This window comes from Furipterus horrens, unplaced genomic scaffold (assembly GCF_987537825.1).
Source record: "Furipterus horrens unplaced genomic scaffold, mFurHor1.1.pri manual_scaffold_8, whole genome shotgun sequence".
NCBI lineage: Eukaryota > Metazoa > Chordata > Mammalia > Chiroptera > Furipteridae > Furipterus > Furipterus horrens.
In genome coordinates this window covers 80975168-80992686 of record NW_028327178.1, presented here as the reverse complement: position 1 = coordinate 80992686, position 17519 = coordinate 80975168, and the positions used below count along the sequence as shown (strand labels likewise).

Here is a 17519-nt window from a genome sequence, read left to right as displayed (position 1 = left end):
TCAAAAGTCAAGATGGAAAATAACCATTATGATTGGTATTATTCCTTGAATCCTGAATTGCTTAAGGGGTGAGAAGGGGTATAGTTATCTCTGAATAACTAGCTTTTTATCCCCCCTTAATTACAATCTGGTCATGATTTAGTTAGAACCCATTTCAACCCAACATTGCCCTCAAATGATACCTGTTGTGTGAGCTTCACAATTAATAGACTTTCACCTTCTCATGTATGTTCTCACTTCTGATAATAGGAAATGGTGTGCAAAGGTCTCCCACATACCTAATATTAAATTAAAATCACACAATAGGAGTAAAGAGAATTTTCTGCTGTTTCTATCATATTCTCTCATGACCCCAACAACTTTCATCTGATTCCATCAGTAATGATCCTTTCTCATCACTTTGATTAATAAAAAAGTTTTGGGAGTTCAAAACAATGAAATTTTCAATATATGCCCATGGACTGTCAGGAAATTACTTTGTCTATTTAAAAATCTTGCTTTCTAATTAGCATATTTCTAGGTATAGAGAGGGATAGGCAAACCATAGGTTTATGGTTGTGTGTGTGGACAATAATACAATAATTGATAAATAATAATACAAGAATAAAAATGTTTTGCATACTCACAACTCTTAACCTACTTTTGCCTACACCACATATATATTTTCTAAGGTTAGAAAGGCACCATTCTTTCATAAAACCAAAATGGGACAAGTTTATATCAGATATTTTATGGGAACTTTTGCTTAGGAAATAACTTAGTGAGGTTCAAACTTCAATTTAAATTTGTCAGTGGTAGATTGCATGAACACGGTGAAATACAGTGAGGCTGAAGCTTTAGCAGTCCTCAAATTCTCTTACCAACAAGGAAGCATGGCATCTGAAAAGTAAGATCTTGAGTCAAACAGGGTTTTCCTGCAGCAGCTTCATGACAGGGTTTTCTCATCTGAAAGATAATAAGAGAATAGTTCAAATCTGGGATCAGCACTGGCTGCCATGTTGGGTAATGAGCCTCTATTTTTGGAGTCTGAGCTGTGGCCTAAAAGCTACTGACCATGGTCTGAATTTGAGATTTTCAGCCTGTTCAGAAGGGTGGGCTAAATGGCTCCTTCTAACTGTCTCACTGGCTTTCCAGTGGGCATCTTGGCTTTCCTGCAAGGACAAATCATATAGCATATCTTGGGGATGCCAGAAAGTTTAGGATCCTCTAAACAGTAATATGGAAAGTGGGGTGAAATGCATTCCACAAATACAGTTCTAAGACATATAAATAGAATAAATGCAGGAGCAGTCTCCAAATACCAGGAGGATATCTAAAAAAAGATTATCTCAGGATTTTTTTCTAAAAAGTACTACTTCATTATACCAATAATCAAGATGTTTCACCTTTGTGTCAGATATTGTATGGATTGGAATTTTGATATGCTTCAGAAAGAATTTAGGTGTCAATCACAGATGCTCATTGAACACAGGTCTGTTTCAGCTCCTTCCAGATCCTTTGAAGATATCCAGAGTAACCTCATGCTCTACTTTAAAATATCCTCTTGATCCACCATGTGAAGGTCACTAATGCACTCTTAATACAGGGAGTCCTAGAATGTTTGCCTCCAGAAATGTCATTCATTTTGAAATGGATAGCTTTTTTCTTTTTTTCATTTGAGCTTTTCTCAGAGTTCAGTCTGAGAAGATAGCATAATTCATCTACAGGAACTATTCGCATTGGTTTGAGCCTGTAATTTTTCTTTGCACCAACGTGTCATCATTTCTGATAGGATTTGTAGCTGAAGAAGGAAGATATAAAAGCCAAAAAAATCTGCCTTGGCTGGTGTAGCTCAGTTGGTTGGAGCATTGTCCCATAGATTGAAAAGTCAAGGGACTTCTACTGATCAGGGCACATAAGCAAGTTGTGGGTTTGATCCCTGGGGGGCATTTACAATCAATGTTTCTCTTTCTCACATTGATGTTTCTCTCTCTTTCACCCTCACTCTCTATAAAGCAATGAAAAAAATGTCCTAGGGTGAGGATTTTTAAAAAGCCAAGTAAAATTAGAGAGAATATCATTTTCCAAATTAGGAACCCAGATCAAAAATAAGAGTCTATAGATCAGCAGTCGAGGAAAATTAATGCTCTCCCTGACTTGTTTTGAAAGTCAACTCCTGATAATCCAAACAGATGATAGGAAACTATTGCCAAGATAATTTAGAGTTATAAATAATCTACAATATTTCTATTTTCACTTGGCAAACTTCTATTTGAATGTGGATAACTCCAGGGTCCTTGGAATTCACAATTAAATTAAACAAAGAAGACCCAACTTGATCGAGATTGGACTGCACCAAGCACAGTAGTAGATGCAAAATCAGTAATCATTGAATAAATACTGGTTGGCAGAAAAACAGTTCAGTTTTCCTATAATTTTTAATCTTTGCCTCCACTTGCTGACTCATACATTTCTCAGTGATATTAGAAATAGTTTATTTTCTGGGGTTTAAAGTTCTATCCTGGCAGCAGCCCTGGGTTTCATGATGTATATACAGCAAAAGGTAACTCAGGCAGTTAGGAGATCAATCAATGCACAGAATTATGGTAAATGTGATCATGTTAAAACAAGTTAGTTATCAAACTCATAGGAGTGGGATATCAGAAATGGGGCTTTAAAATTATTAAACATGCCAAAAAGCAAACCAAATTTTCACCTAATAATAATTGCAAGATAAGATATATTGAACACTTAATTTTTCCAAAACTTTATTTTAAGCACATTATGTGTATAAATGCACTCCCTCCTCACAGCAAACCTAAGAAGTAAAATGATTTATTATAGTGATTAGCAGTGTGGACTCTGACTCCAGGCTTCTCGTCTCCTGACTCTGGTGTCCCCATTTATTAGTACTATGACTTTAGACAAATTGCGTAAATACTCTCTTCTAGATTGTCTCACTTGGAAAAGGGAGTTAATAGCAGTATGCACTTCATAATAGATGTCTATCTTGCTGTTACCAAAGTTGAATGAGTGAAACATAATAGACACTCATGCTTATTAGCAATACTCTTTATTGATCCCAACTTATACATGAGACAGCTGAGGCCCTATGATGTTAATTAATTTACTCAAAGTGACACTACTAACTTATCCATGATTTGAACACAACTATACAAATGGTAATAATTTAACTCAATCCAACAGATATGACAACCTATTATAAACGTCATTGGGTGTCATTTCAGGAGAGAAAGATAAATGATATAACTCTGTCCTCAAAAGGACACTCTCTGGTGGGGAAAACAGTTGTGAGAACTAAGATCAGGATTCTATGATCATGTCTACACACAGTGGGAACACAAAAGAAGAGATGGTCAACTCTGATTGAAGTTTCAGGATGCCTTCATCCAAAAGGTTGCAGTTGGACTGGGCCCACAAAGATTACTGAAATGTTAGTGGGTAACCTGGATTCTGTTCTTTCCTCTTTTCTAGGCTGATTCCAACAAAACCAGAATTGATGAGGCCAACCAACGTGCAACAAAGATGCTGGGGAGTGGTTAAATGTGCCCACCTGTGTTCTCTTCCAAATGCTGTCAAGCAAGACAGCACCTTCATGCTATTCTCATGGTATTGCCTAGTAGGTCTGCACACATACACACATCAGTCCACGCCCATTGTGAATGTTGTCTTGTGTTGTCCATCAACTCCCCCAAAATATGTCTTTTGTTCTTTCAGGGTCTCTTTCTTTCCAAAGGTTGTATATAGTAGTCATTTGGTGGCTCTAACTCCCCTACATAAGATGTCTTGAGTTTCATTTTTCCTTTTCTCTTCTCAGTGGCGTTTGCTGAATGACAACAATTTAGGAATGCTCAATGTGCTGTTGATTCTTTCAATCACAGTATTGTTCTTGTAAAACTGTGACATTCCACAGAGCTACTGCCACAGTCCTTTCTTTGGGTGTCAGGCTCTGAAACTCTCAAAATTTGCTGTCTTTGGTTCCTCATGGCTGTCATCTGTCTATGATTTCATGATTAGACAATGTGGAATTACATAACAGGCATTGCACTAAAAGTGATGTGATTTATGCATTTATGCATGAGAACTAAATAGATTTTTAGATTCCTACTTAAACAAAATCTTTCCATGACAGTAGCATACTGATGAGAAAACACACATGCGTGCAACAACAAAACAACAAAGCATGCTCAGTATTGAGACACTGTCAAGATTAAGTTATACCAGCAAAACTGCAGAGTAGTGTCACTTTCTTTCTGTCAATATATAGACTGGTTAATCATAATCATCCTTTTTTTAAAAAAAGAATTTTAAAAAAAGATGAATTTGACACACTCACCATTTAATCATTTCCAGCAAAATAAATGTTTGGCTGAAACTATGTCAAGTGGATGTAATATAGGGTTTGTTTGCTGCTTTTGAAGGCTGTGTTTTGGAGAAATCAATCTTGCTGTGAAACAGTGTGGAGATGTAAATTTTATAAGGCTGACTCTTACTAATCACCATTTTCCCTGTGATTTGTTATCAGTTCAATTCTCTGTTGCTTAATCTAGAGCTATGCACACCAAATTGCTGAGATGTTTAGTAGCTGATAAAGAAATCTTTAAAAAATAATATAAATGAATGAAATATAAACTGTGAGATAAATATCATTACAGCATGTAATATTAAATTCCTCCTGTTTCCTCTGTCAGTTTGTGAAGTGATTGACATTTTGTAGCTAGTTTAAAATTATTAAAAATTATAGACACCTCATGTCTGCTTTAACTTCTTCATGGACCCCATCTGATTCTGCACTCACATAAGAGAAAGCCTGGCCACTCCATCCTGTTGTCCTTAAGAAGCCAATTCTGAGTGCTGAGGACACTGTATGGAATAAACAAAGGTGTCTCTTAGACACAATTCCAGTGGCAGTTGAAACTTGACTTGATTTTTACAATCTGTTTCAAAAATACTTGTGTATATAGTCAGTGTTGGCTGTGGGAACATATATTGTTTTCCAGAAAATATGGGGAAAAAAATCTGTGGTGCTCAGACTTGGCCCTAAATAGGTTTAGGTATATCAGTTATGAATCTACTCTTACACTTCCTTCCTCTCCCCAATATATCCCACCAAAATCGAGCCCTCCACAACCACCACCACTGCTGCCCCAACTTTTTAATAGCTTTTTGACATATCATACAAACCATCTATTTAAAGTATATAATTCAATCAATGGTTTTTAGCATATTCAGAGTTGTGCAGTCTAATTTCCGAATACTGTCACCCACAAAAGAAATCTGATACCTATTAGCAGTCACTCCCATCCCACTATCCCCAGCCATAGGCAACCACTACTTTATGTTCTGTCTCTATATATTTGCCTATTTTGAACATGTCATATAGCTGGAATTAGACAATATGTAACCCTTTGTGACTGGCTTCTTTTATTTAGCATAGTGTTTTCAAGGGTCATCCATGTTGTAACGTATAACAGGGCTTCATTCCTTTTTATGGCCAAATAATATTATATGGAAAACACATTTTGTTTATCCATTCATCCATTGGTATACATTGGGATTGTTTTCTCTTTTTGGCTATTACGAGTTATGCTTCTATGAGCACTCATGTATACGTTTTTGTGTAGACGTGTGTTTTCAGTTCTGCTACCCTCACTATTTTTTCCACTGTCGTTGCCTTGACCACCAACACTTCTATCACCATCACCTTCACCATTACCTGTACTACCTTTGCCTCTGCCATAATCATTGCCTTGACTACCACCACCTTCACTTTCCTACTGCCTCTGCCACCTCCCCACCATCTTAACTAGCACTTTACCGTTATCACTGCTACCTCCCAATCATCTTTATCACCTCCATTACCAAGGCCATCACCACCATTGCCTCCACCTCCAGAGACGGATTTAATGGCAGGTGCGCTGGGCACACACCCTGGGCCCCAACTTCTGAAGGGCCCTGCAAACCCCAACTTTACACTTTCTAATAACACCAAGTTTGGTTTCATTACTACGCTGCATAAAATATGGTTAACATGTATTTTTATTTTCCCTGTCCCTCTCTTTTTTTTAAGGGGCCCAATATTTTCTTCTGCGCCCAGTACCTCAACTGACCTTAACCTGCCTCTGTCACCTCTATCTCCTCCACCACCCTCACCAGTCAATGCCATTACCACCATTACCTCCCTTGCCTCTACCACCTCCTCTACCTCTCCTATCCCATAATAGCAATGCAGATTAATTTATTCTAGATGTTCTGGTTGGCTGCAGATAATTTCACCAGCAGCTCTGAAGATTTTGTGAGAACAGTTAAGAAGTGAAAACAGTGATGACAAACTCATCACTCTCAGTAAATTTTGCAGTTCTTTACCTTCTTTCCAAGCCTCACAACAGGTTCTAGAGATATCCTAGATGCTCAGGAAGTTATTCTAAGGACCAGCTGTAACACATTCATTCCCTACAGAAGATGCTAAAAGACATTTAAAAAGACATAAAAAGTGAATAAATTTACTGCATATGTCAAAGCTGCTAATGTATGGGCCATGATAGAAAATTCTGTTCCAAATTCTGTCTGTTCTCAGTCAGGTGAGTATGTTTCCACATTGTCTGAGTAATTAAAACCCCACACTGGATACATGAAAGGTAAGATATGGGCATTTTGCTTTAAGGTCCATCACATAATTCACTCTGAAGCGTATTTTTTTGATAATTGAGTTTATTCAACCTCAGCTCTAATGCAATCAAATCCTTTTGGCTAAAGGAGAACATATTCCTTGGGGCTGAATCAGCTCTGGGTAATGTGCCAACTCAGGAAGTACATTAGAAATATAATGATTGCAGTAAGAAGGAACACTGTAAAGTCTAAATCTTCTGTCTCCCTCTTCTTTGACCCTTCTACAAAAGGCCAGCCAGACAGAAGGTGAGAGGTGGTCCTGGGTCCTAATAACAGAGTCCTTTCCTTTGTCTGTCTCTTCTAGTCTCTGTTATCCTTCTACATCCTCCCCCAGAATCTGATTTGACCAACTTTCCCCAATGTTTGTGTCACACAAATTGATGATTGCACTGGAAATTAAGAGAAAGGGAAGACAATTCATACTTTGTTACCATCCAGTATATGCCAGGTGCTGTGTTGTGCCTTATTTATGTAGAATCATTAAACCCTCTTAAAAACTCTGCAAAGTAGGCATCATTAGCCCATTTTTCAGAGGAAAAAATTAACACTTTATTTAAACAAGATCTCCCAGCTAGTAAGTGATGTAGGCATGATTCAAACCAGATGTGTATATGACTCCAAAGCTATAGAGGCCTGGAAAACAAATTCAGGATGCTGCCTCCCTCAGTTCAACCAGGAACTCCAGGAGATATTTGGCTTCACAAAGAATAGCAAAGATAAATGTACTGGACTTCTTAGCAAGAGGTTTTGGTGAACCTGCCTTTCATCATTTATTTATTCATTTGTAAAATATTTACTGGGCTTCTATGCCAGGTCCTGAGCATTGAGAGCAGAGCAGAGAGGAGAAAAAGTGGGAAGCACCCTGCATTCATTGAACTTACACTCAAGGTGGGGAGAGAGAGATAAACCAACAAGTAAAATATGAAGTATATCAGATGGTAAGTGTCAGAGAGAAATGCAGAACAGTGAAGGGGGGGTAAAGAGTGCAAGGGATAAAAGAGAGAGTGTTATTTTAAAATAGATTGATGGGTCCCTGACTGGTGTGGTTCAGTGGGTTGGGCATTGTCTCATGAACCAAAGGATCACCAGTTTGGTTCTCAGTCAGTGGACATCCCTGGGTTGCGGGCCAGGTCCTTTGTTGGGGGCATGCAGGAGGCAACCCATCGATGTTTCTTTTGCACATTGAAGTTTTTCTCCCTCTCTTTCTCCCTCCCTTACCCTCTCTCTAAAAATAAATAAAACCTTTTTAAAAAATAAAATATAGTAATACAAATAAGTCAAGTTCAAGCAGAAAATTCTTCAAGTTTTAAAATAACTAAAATTATATATCGAGAGTAAACCCATTTGGGAAGGACAGGCCAGGATGATGAAATAAATGTACAAACTACCTATATCTTTTCACTTTGCAATACTGGAATACCTCCTCTGCAACCCAGTCAATACTGATTTAAAGTATTTCCCCTTATTGTTCAAAAGAAACTTGCAAAATCTTTGGCCCAAGAAGGGGACAAATTCAGAGGATGAAACTGTGTGCAAGTGATGACTATCAAGTAAATTTCTTAGAGGAGTTGAAAGTGTTAACTTTATGGTCTAAGATTTAAGAATTCCTACTGTTTGTACAATCATCAACTTAGTAATTTACCTTCAAGTAGGTTAGTTACATACCTCAGGTTCTCTCTCTAGGTTGTAGAAACCCAAATCAATCTTCTACAATGTAGGATGCTTTGGGAAACAAGGAAACTAAGGAAAAATGAACTATTAATAAGTTACTTAACCGTAGTTCCCATGGTTATTTCCAGGATAAGTATCTAACATTATACAGTTCCAGCCCCAGACAGGGTGCCACTAGCTGATGCTCCCCCACCCACCCTTACACCCATCCTTAGCTCCGCCAGGCTCTTGTCATAGGAGATTTACTGATTTGAGTTCATCATCCTTGTTCCACAAGCAATTCAAAAAAATGTGGCCCATAATCTTTCTACTGGACAATGCTGGTGCCCTGTCCACATCCTCTAAGCAATTACCTCTACTCACAAAATGCTGTTGCAGTGAAGAACCATGTAATTCTCTGCCTTGGGACAGGGAACACCAGGAATGTTGAAGTTTTATGCCTCGGGAAGCAGTCCTCAACCAGGATGGATGGGGATGGGCAAGTGGATACCCAGTTTCCTTGGACCAGGTTGGGATAGCTCTAGGTGTATGTTCTACATTACCTCTCAGAGATCCCCCCTCAGAATCAATCCCAGTTCCTCACATGATAACTTGCCTGATGATTATCACTCTCTTTCTTCTCTGTCTCTTTCCCACCTTACTATTTCTGTTTCCTTCTCAAATAAACTACTTGCCCCAGATCCTTCAGGTCTACTTCTGGGGAAGCCTTATCTCAGGCATTACTTTCTCATGAGATATATGCCAACTTCTGAGCATCTCCCCCAAAACACTGCCATACAGAAATGTGCTTCCACCTACTTCCAAGCATTCTTTGAACCCATCTATTATCAATGAAATGCCCCTTAATTTCTACCAGCTGAATTTAAAAACTGGCATATTAGCCAAGCCTGGGTAGCTCAGTTGGTTAGAGCATCATCCTGATGTGCTAAGGTTGCAGGTTTAATCCCCAGTCAGAGCACATACAGGAAGCAACCAGTGAATGCCTAAAGAAGTGGAACAACGAATCTCTATATATATTTCTTTAACTCTCTCTCTCTCTCTCTCTCTCTCTTAATCAATCAATAAATAACAAATGTAAAAACTAAAAACTAAAAACTAGTATTCTTCAGTGATGAGCAAGGAGCTTCATGCAAAGAAATACCAAATATTGCATTAGCACATTGTTCTTCATCTGTGAAATCCAGCTTCTGCACTCATGCACTACCGTGCCCTCCCCTAACAAAAGTTGGAGGAACAAAAGTTTATAGCAAAAGGCAATTTTCTGCCTCCCACAAAGTCATAAACTAAAGGGTGACATTGAGGTGCTATAGGAAGAGAAGTCAATCAGCAACCTTCATACTTTCCTAAGGCTTAGTCTGTGTATGTCTAAGCAGAAAGGATATAATAACGTGTGCCTTGCCTATGTCACTGAATGGTTAGGGATATCAACTATGTTCTAAATGCCTTGTAAATATAATGCACCACAAACATGACAACGAAAGTAAAAGAAAACATGACCCAGCAATTCCACTTCTGGGAATATATCAAAAAAAGAAAAAGAAGCCCTGGCTGCTGTGGCTCAGTGGATTGAGTGTCGGCCTGTGAGCCAAGTGTCGCTGGTTCGATTCCCAGTCAGGGCACATGACTAGGTTGCACGTCATGTCCCCAGTTGGGGGCCCGAGTGAGAGGCAACCACACAGTGATGTTTCTCTCCCTCTCTTTCTCCTTTCCCCTCTCTCTAAAAATAAATAAACAAACAAATAAATATTTAAAAAATAGAAAAAAGAAAGAAAAACAAAACACTAATTCAGAAAAATATATGTATTCCTATGTTCATTGCAGTGTTATTTACAATAGGCGAGATTTGGAAGCAGCCCAAGTGCCCATCAGCAGGTGAGTGCATGAAAAAGCTGTGGTGCATTTACACTATGGAACACTAGTTGGTCATAAAAGAAGAAGGAAATCTTACCCTATGAGACAGCATGGATGGACCTGGAGAGCATTATGCTAAGTCAAATAAGCAAGCCAGAGAAAGAAAGCACCGTATGATTTCACCCATATGTGGAATATAATGAACAAAATAAGCAAAATTGAAGAAGACTCATAGATACAGAAACAGAATAGCAGCTTTTGGGAGGGGGGCGGTTGCAGGGATCAGTGAGAAAGGTGAAGGGATTCAGGGGGAAAAAAACCCTCATAGACACAGACAATATGGTGATTACTAGAGGGAAAAGGGGTGAGGGAAGGTAGAAGAGGGTAAACAGAATAAATGGTGATAAAAGTAGACTTGACTTGCGGTGCTGAACACACAATACAATATACAGATGATGTATAATAGTATAGAATTGTACATCTGAAATCCATATAATTTCATTAACCAATGTCACCCCAATAAAGTCAATAGAAAAGTAAAAAATAAATTAATTATTTGAGATAAAACACAATCAACACCATCAGAGACAGAAACAGGTCTCTCTTGCCACTTCTAACTATAGAATTCTTTCATTGCATATATGCATATAAGAGGTATTCACTGAACTTCATCTTAAGTCTGAGTAAATATATTTCCATATCAAATATGTTTCACTCCTTTGTTAATTCTACCAATCAACTATCCAAGTAGCTCCATGTACCAAACTGTAGCAGTTGATGTGCTAAATTTTTCACCATTACAGTTCAGTCTCTCTGACCTTTCCCTAAATGTCATAAAAGTCAAGGCTGTTAAAACTGTTTCTACTGTTGATCACATCTAAAATAGGAATTATTTTCTAGATGTTATTGTGAGAACCAGATGAGTTGTAGAACTCTACAGTTCTATCCTAATATTACCTATTGTTTTCACTTATGCCAATACCGTTAATGGTAATAAAGCAAACCAGGCAAATGATTCAAGAAATATGGTTGAGGTTATGACATTTCTGTAACAGTTAGCTATAGCTATTAAACAAACTACCCCAAAACATGGTGACTTAAAACAATGAATGTTTATTTAGTTTGCAATTCTGTCATTTGGTGTTTTGAACTAGTCTTGGTTTGGCAATTCTCCTGGCCTTTGCGGAGGTCCTCACGTTACATAGTCAATGGTCCATCAGCTGCGTGGCTCAGCACATGGGAGTTGGCCAGCTATTAGCTGATGCCCCTTATCTCTTCTCTCTGTGGTCTCTCATTCTCCAGGGGTCCAACCAGGATTTATTCTCATGGCCAAGTCAGGAAAATTCCAAGAAAGAGAGTGAAAGCATGCAAAACTTCCTCTTAACTTGTTGCTTGTATAATATTCTATTGGTCAAACAAGTGACAAGACTAGTTCAGACTTAAGAGATAGGGAAATTCTCTCCACTTATATTGGGAAGAGCTTCGTATTCACACTGTAAAGGGTGTGGATACCAAGAGTGGTGAATAATATGACTATATTTACAATCAATTTATTGCCGGTGGAAGTGGGACTCTTACAAAATCACAAGAAAAGCATTTCATGGACCTACACATGGGAGATTGTGGTATAGCAAGATTTATTGGGGTGGAAATACAGAGCTGCCCCTTTGTGTTCTATCTCTCTCTGTCCTGTCGTGGAAATAGTCTGACCACATCTTCAGCAAAGCCAAAATAAAGGCCGGTGTCCAGAGTTTCTGTTTCATGTTAAAGCTTAGTCCTTTGGAGCCCACAGGCGACTGCTGAGCAGTCTCAGTCCCCATCCGTGTAGCTTAGCACTGTTCCCAGGTGCACTGCTGTATTCGGGCTCCCACCTGGAGCCTGCATTTGTAGTCCTTGTGACTACTAGACCCACAAGGTCGCTACGAACGGAACACATGAAGGAACAGGGCAATGCAAGTTTCCAAACATGAGAGTTTCTTTGTTAAGCTGGATTATATTATCTTGGTCTTGGGATGGACCAGGTGCTTTTTTAAAATAACCAATCAACTTCCCAAGCTTTCATGCACTTCTGATGGATCCACCCCCTAGCCAATTGATCCCTTTCCCAGGTTAGACTGACAGGCTTCATGGTCAAGCACCTCTCCCCACACCATTTTGATTTTTATTGCACATGTGTTTACCTCTCCCTGCTCCCTCAACAATTAAGTCCTGGAGCAGGGAAGGGAGGGGTGTTAATCATTGGCAGGGCAACACTGTAATTCCCATGGAGTGTATGAAGCTGTAGCTTTCTGACTGATCAAGCAGGCTTATGCTCCTTGGTTGATTGTGCTCAACAATGTCTGATTCACTTTGCTTCCTTTCTTTACTAATAACTAGCTAACTACCTATGGTAATCTACCACAGTCTCAAAGAGGGCTGTGGAATTCTCTCCTGTGTGTCCCTGGAGTCTTGCAGGGAAAAAAAAAAAAAAAAAGATTAGGCTGAACTCTGTATATCTTAGACAGGGCACATGTTAACCTTCTTCCATCTCAGTTTTATTCAAAAGAGAAACTGTGGGGCTCACCTGGCCAGCATCCCAAGAGAGGATTTGAGAAGCATGAGCAGTGATTGTAGGACTGGGGACTGCTGACAGGACATAACAGCCTGTCTGTAAGATTGACCTTAATCCTGAATAGTAAAACAAATCCCTTCTATTCAAAACAATAGGGTTTCAGCACCATCATTACCCCAAAATAACAGAAATTGAAAAAAATATTTTCAAAATGTTCAAAATAGAACTAGATCCTCAACCAGAACTTGACAAATACCCTTATTCTAGAAACTTCTGTGGTTTTCCTTGCTATCTTTTACACTGAAATTTCAGGGAGTGAGTTGGGGGCTTTCTTTTATTTTCCTTTCCTGTACAAAAATATATTGTTCTCTTTGCCAAGAGGATAAAAAAGACTGATTACTCAGGATGAAAAAGAAATTATGTGTGTCAGAGACAGCTTAAGTATACACAAGATATATCTTGGGTGTCAGGGGGAGTGGGGGTGTGGGAGGTGACTGCTACCTTCCAAGGCACTGTCTTACTTCTTTAAAGGAACCGTGACAACCACCAGTTTAGGAGAGATGAGGCAAGCGCTAATGGTATGTGTTTTTAAATTTTCAGAGGCTGTGCATATAGAAAGCCCTGGAGACCTAAATGTATACTGTTATCTGTTACAATGGGCAAAACTCCAAATTAGGCCAAATAGATTCTCTAAGGGGATACAGCTTTTATACCTCTCCACTAAAAGTCCACTTTGTTTTTCATACCTATTGATTTGAACATGACAATGGCTCATTTGAATTTCTGCCCACTGAACTTTCATTTATGCACTTTAAATCCAAATAGCTTGCTCAGCTCAAGATATCCAAACTATTTCAACATAATTTTATTCCAAAGAAATGATTTCACCCCCAGGGGCTGAATTGTGTGTGTGTGTGTGTGTGTGTGTGTGTGTGTGTGGTGAGGGTGGGGGAGGATACAGGCTGACTCTCAGAGAACAAAGCCTGAGATAAAGCCATAAGTCTAAGTAGTTTATTTGGGAATGTGATTCCAGGGAACAGAAAAAAAGGGGTGGGAGAGTGAAATGGAGAAGGAAAGAGAGCCAATGCAAGAACACATTATGGAATTAATCAATGCTACAGGCCTCTGGGTGTTTGATTCCCATGGGACAGCTGAGAAGCCTTATCAAATACACATTAGGACCATCTTTCTGGAGCAGGAAAGGGAGATTTACATACCCACTTCCATGTTCCTTTGGTCAAAGGTACCAACAGGGCAGGGTGGTTGAAGGCACCATTCACATCAAAACGGTAGTTTCATATTTTCTTGTTCTATACATAAGGTTTCAACTGAGATTTTGTTTGAAAGAGGCTTCATGGCTAAAGAAGAAAATGCAAAAACAACAAAAAAATGAAACCTTTAAAAGCCACTGTTTTAAAATCATTTGGAGGACCAATGGAAGGACAAACAGCAGAATAGATGGGAAAATTAAAGTTCTAAATATTGGTTAGGATATCAACGGTTTGGGATGACAGAAGAAATTAATAAGGAATTTTTTGTGTTTGCTTTTTTGTTCTGAAGACCCAGAGGTACAGAGCCAGGAACTTTAGCATGAGGAGGAAGATAAGAAAAAGGGATACCAAAAAGGTAGGGTTGAAAGGTTCTGGCAAAATAATAGCTCAGAAGAGAAAGGAGGGGCAGAGAATGATACAGTTAAGAGGGAACAAGAAAAAATATAAAAGGGAACCTTTACATAATAATAGTGCCTGAAGAATTGGAAGACAGGGACTGGTTAGGACTCAGTGTTCTGTTGCCACTTCCAGGCTATTTCTCTTTCAGCTTCCTGAGAAATTGCATTCCTTGATTCCCTTTTCTGCCTTGATGCTCATGGCTATCATCACGGCGATCTTGATTACAAGCATCTACACCACAAAGCTACTCTCATTCTCCCATTCAACTTTGCCCCAAAGTCCAGAGAACTTAAACTCATTTTCTGACCAAAAATTTCACAGCTCCATTCTCTTGTGTTCTTACATCTCTACGCATGCCCTTAAAACTTATTTAACCTTCTAGTTGCTTCTCCTAAGTTTTCTCGCAGTAAGTCCGACTTCCCAATGTCACCAAGAGCCATAGTACACAACACCTTCCACTCTCATGTCAACATCTTCAATTTTCAGTCCTTCAACCCTGGACTATAAACCCCAAGCTCTAGATGAATGCAGTTATCTGCTGGAACTCCTTTGCCTGGGGTCCTTGGGAACACGGTATATTCATGCAAATACCTGGACTGGGGTAAATAAAAAGCAGTTGTCCCACTGGCACTCTCATGCCCAGCAGGTGGAAGTGTAAATTGGTACCACCACTTTAGAAAAATGATTTGGCAGTACCTAGGAAAGCTAAACATATGCATACACTATGATTCAGCAGTTTCATTTCTATGTATCTATCCACAGAAATGTGTACTTATGTTCACCGAAAAACATGTACTAGAATGTTCATAGCAGAAGTACTTACAATAGCCCAAGGTGGAATTTACCCAAATGACCATTGACAAGAGAATGAAGAAATCTTTTATGGTTGTTTACACATGGGATTCTTACAGCAATGAGAATGAGCACATCACAACTACATGCTGAAGCAACATGCATAGACCTTACTAATTCAGTGTAAAATGAAAAAAGAAGCCAAATACAAAGGAGAATATATTGTGTGATTCAATGTATATGACATTCAAAAACAAGTAAATTAATCCACAGTGTCAGAAGTTAGGATAGTGGTTATTCTGGAGGTAAAGGGCTGGTGACTTAACCAGGATGCAAGGGAAGTTTCTGGGGCATTGATTATGTGCTGTTTCTTGATATGAGTGCTGGTTACATGGGTGAATTCAGTTTGTGAAAATTCACTAAGCTGTATAATATGATATATGTGCACCTACCTGGATATATGTTATACCTCAGCAACAAGTTTTGAAACAGTTTTAAAAAGACAACAAAAGACATTTCCTAACTTTTCATCTGGTTTTCCCTTCAGTTCTAGAGGCATTTTAAATACAAAACAAAAACAAAACAAAAACAAAAAACCCTCCCCCTGTGATTTTCCTTCCTTCTCATGGCAAGACTTTACCTTGTATTTTAAGAGAACAACTAAAGTTGTCAGCAGGAACAGAGTTCACACAATTCCACCCTAGTGTGAAAAAATGTTCCTGCAGTAAAGCAAAGTAACATTCTGCAATTATTAGGCACAAATCATTTGTACAGTGTTGAGCAAACTCATGGATGCCCATGACATTGGAAAAGGCCTGGACAGAAGGGAAAACTTAAAGGACAGACTAGAGGCAAGATGCTGTCTGCTTGAAGTGAGGCTAACCCTGCACAGAACTATCTACCTATTTCTAGATGGCTGAAGTTAAACCTGAGGCCAAGAGACCTGAATGGTTCTTCTACAATGAGGTAGTTAATAACCATTCTCGTCTACATTTTCTTGTCTACTCTGTGCAATATACCTCTCACCCTTCTTCACCTTCGAGTCAATTCTTGCTCAGGTCACCATGGAATTCATCATAATTTCTGGGTACAAAACAAACAAACCACTTTTGCAATCCTTCATGCTCTAGCTTCTTTGGGATATTTGATACTGTTAACCTTCAGCTTCAAAACCCTTTTCTTGTTTTATGTGAAACCATTATCCTCTGAGTCTTCTCTTACGCTCTGGCTTTTCTTTCTTAGTCTCCTTTGCTTTCTATCCTGCCCATCTTTTATGTGTTGGTGTTTCCCTGAAGTACTAATGTGGTTTGCTTCTCACTCTGCATAAACCTAACTTGCCTATAATAGCTTCAACCACTGCCTGCATGCGGATACTGCCCAAAACGAGGTGCCTGCTACAGGCTCCTCCTCTGTGGCCCAAAACCACATTTCTGCCTGCTTACTAAACACCTCTCTCCAGCTCACCCACAGGCACTTCAGACTCCTCATGCCCCACACGGAAATCCTCACATCCACCCCTGTCCAAACTCTTCTGCCTCACAACTGAAGCCAGGTATAACCCCTCACTATATTGGTTGCCAAGCCTTGTCAACACCACCTCTTAATATCTCCCTCCTTTACCCACTTTTTCCCATGGCCAAATCTGGAAGAGCACGGATTCAAGACTAGCCTCCCCAATTCCTGCCTGGGTCCACCCCACTCCCAGAGTGAGCTTAATAAACCTTCAATCTGATCATGTGATACCTCTTCAATCCTTTAGTAGTTACCTTTAACATAAAGGCCACAATTCTTAGCAGGACATGTGAAGCTATCCATGAGCCAGTCTGCTGACAATTGGAACCTGTCCATTACTCTTGCTCCCTAGTATACTAAGATGTTTGAAGTTATCTAAAAAGGATATTCTTTCTCCACCCCAAATTTAATCTCCACCCCACTCTACTAAAACACCTGCTCACCTTAGGACTTCATTTAGGCATCAGCTGAAGTCTTTGATTTCCCTGATCACCCTGAGGTAAATTTAGGCACTTTCTTCTCACTCTACTCAGAGCACACCATTCAGTCTTCAAGGATGATATGTATCATATTGCATTGCAATACTTGCCTTTATGTATGTCTCTTTCATGACGCTAAACTTGTATCAGTTACTCTTGCTGCACGACAATCACACAAGCTCAGTGGCATACAATAAATATTTTTTCCCTCATTTATTTTATTTTATTGTTGCTCAGTTACAGTTGTCCCAATTTTCCCCCCATTGCTCTCCCCTGCCCCACCCACCCCCCTGCTCCCACAGTCAATCCCCACCCTGTTGTTCA

At 39.2% G+C, this 17519-nt stretch overlaps 1 protein-coding gene across 2 annotated transcripts in view; it reads left to right on the top strand.

Moving 5' to 3' along the window:
• The window catches only part of SNAP25 (synaptosome associated protein 25), an 81639-nt gene extending 77471 nt beyond the window's left edge, over positions 1 to 4168 (top strand). For both annotated transcript variants that reach the window (XM_090286055.1, XM_090286054.1), the window contains exon 8: positions 3475 to 4168. In XM_090286055.1, coding sequence (XP_090142181.1) covers positions 3475 to 3543 — 69 coding nt within the window. In that variant the 3' untranslated portion in view covers positions 3544 to 4168. The remainder of the gene's footprint in view (positions 1 to 3474) is intronic.
• The last annotated feature ends 13351 nt before the right edge of the window (positions 4169 to 17519 follow it).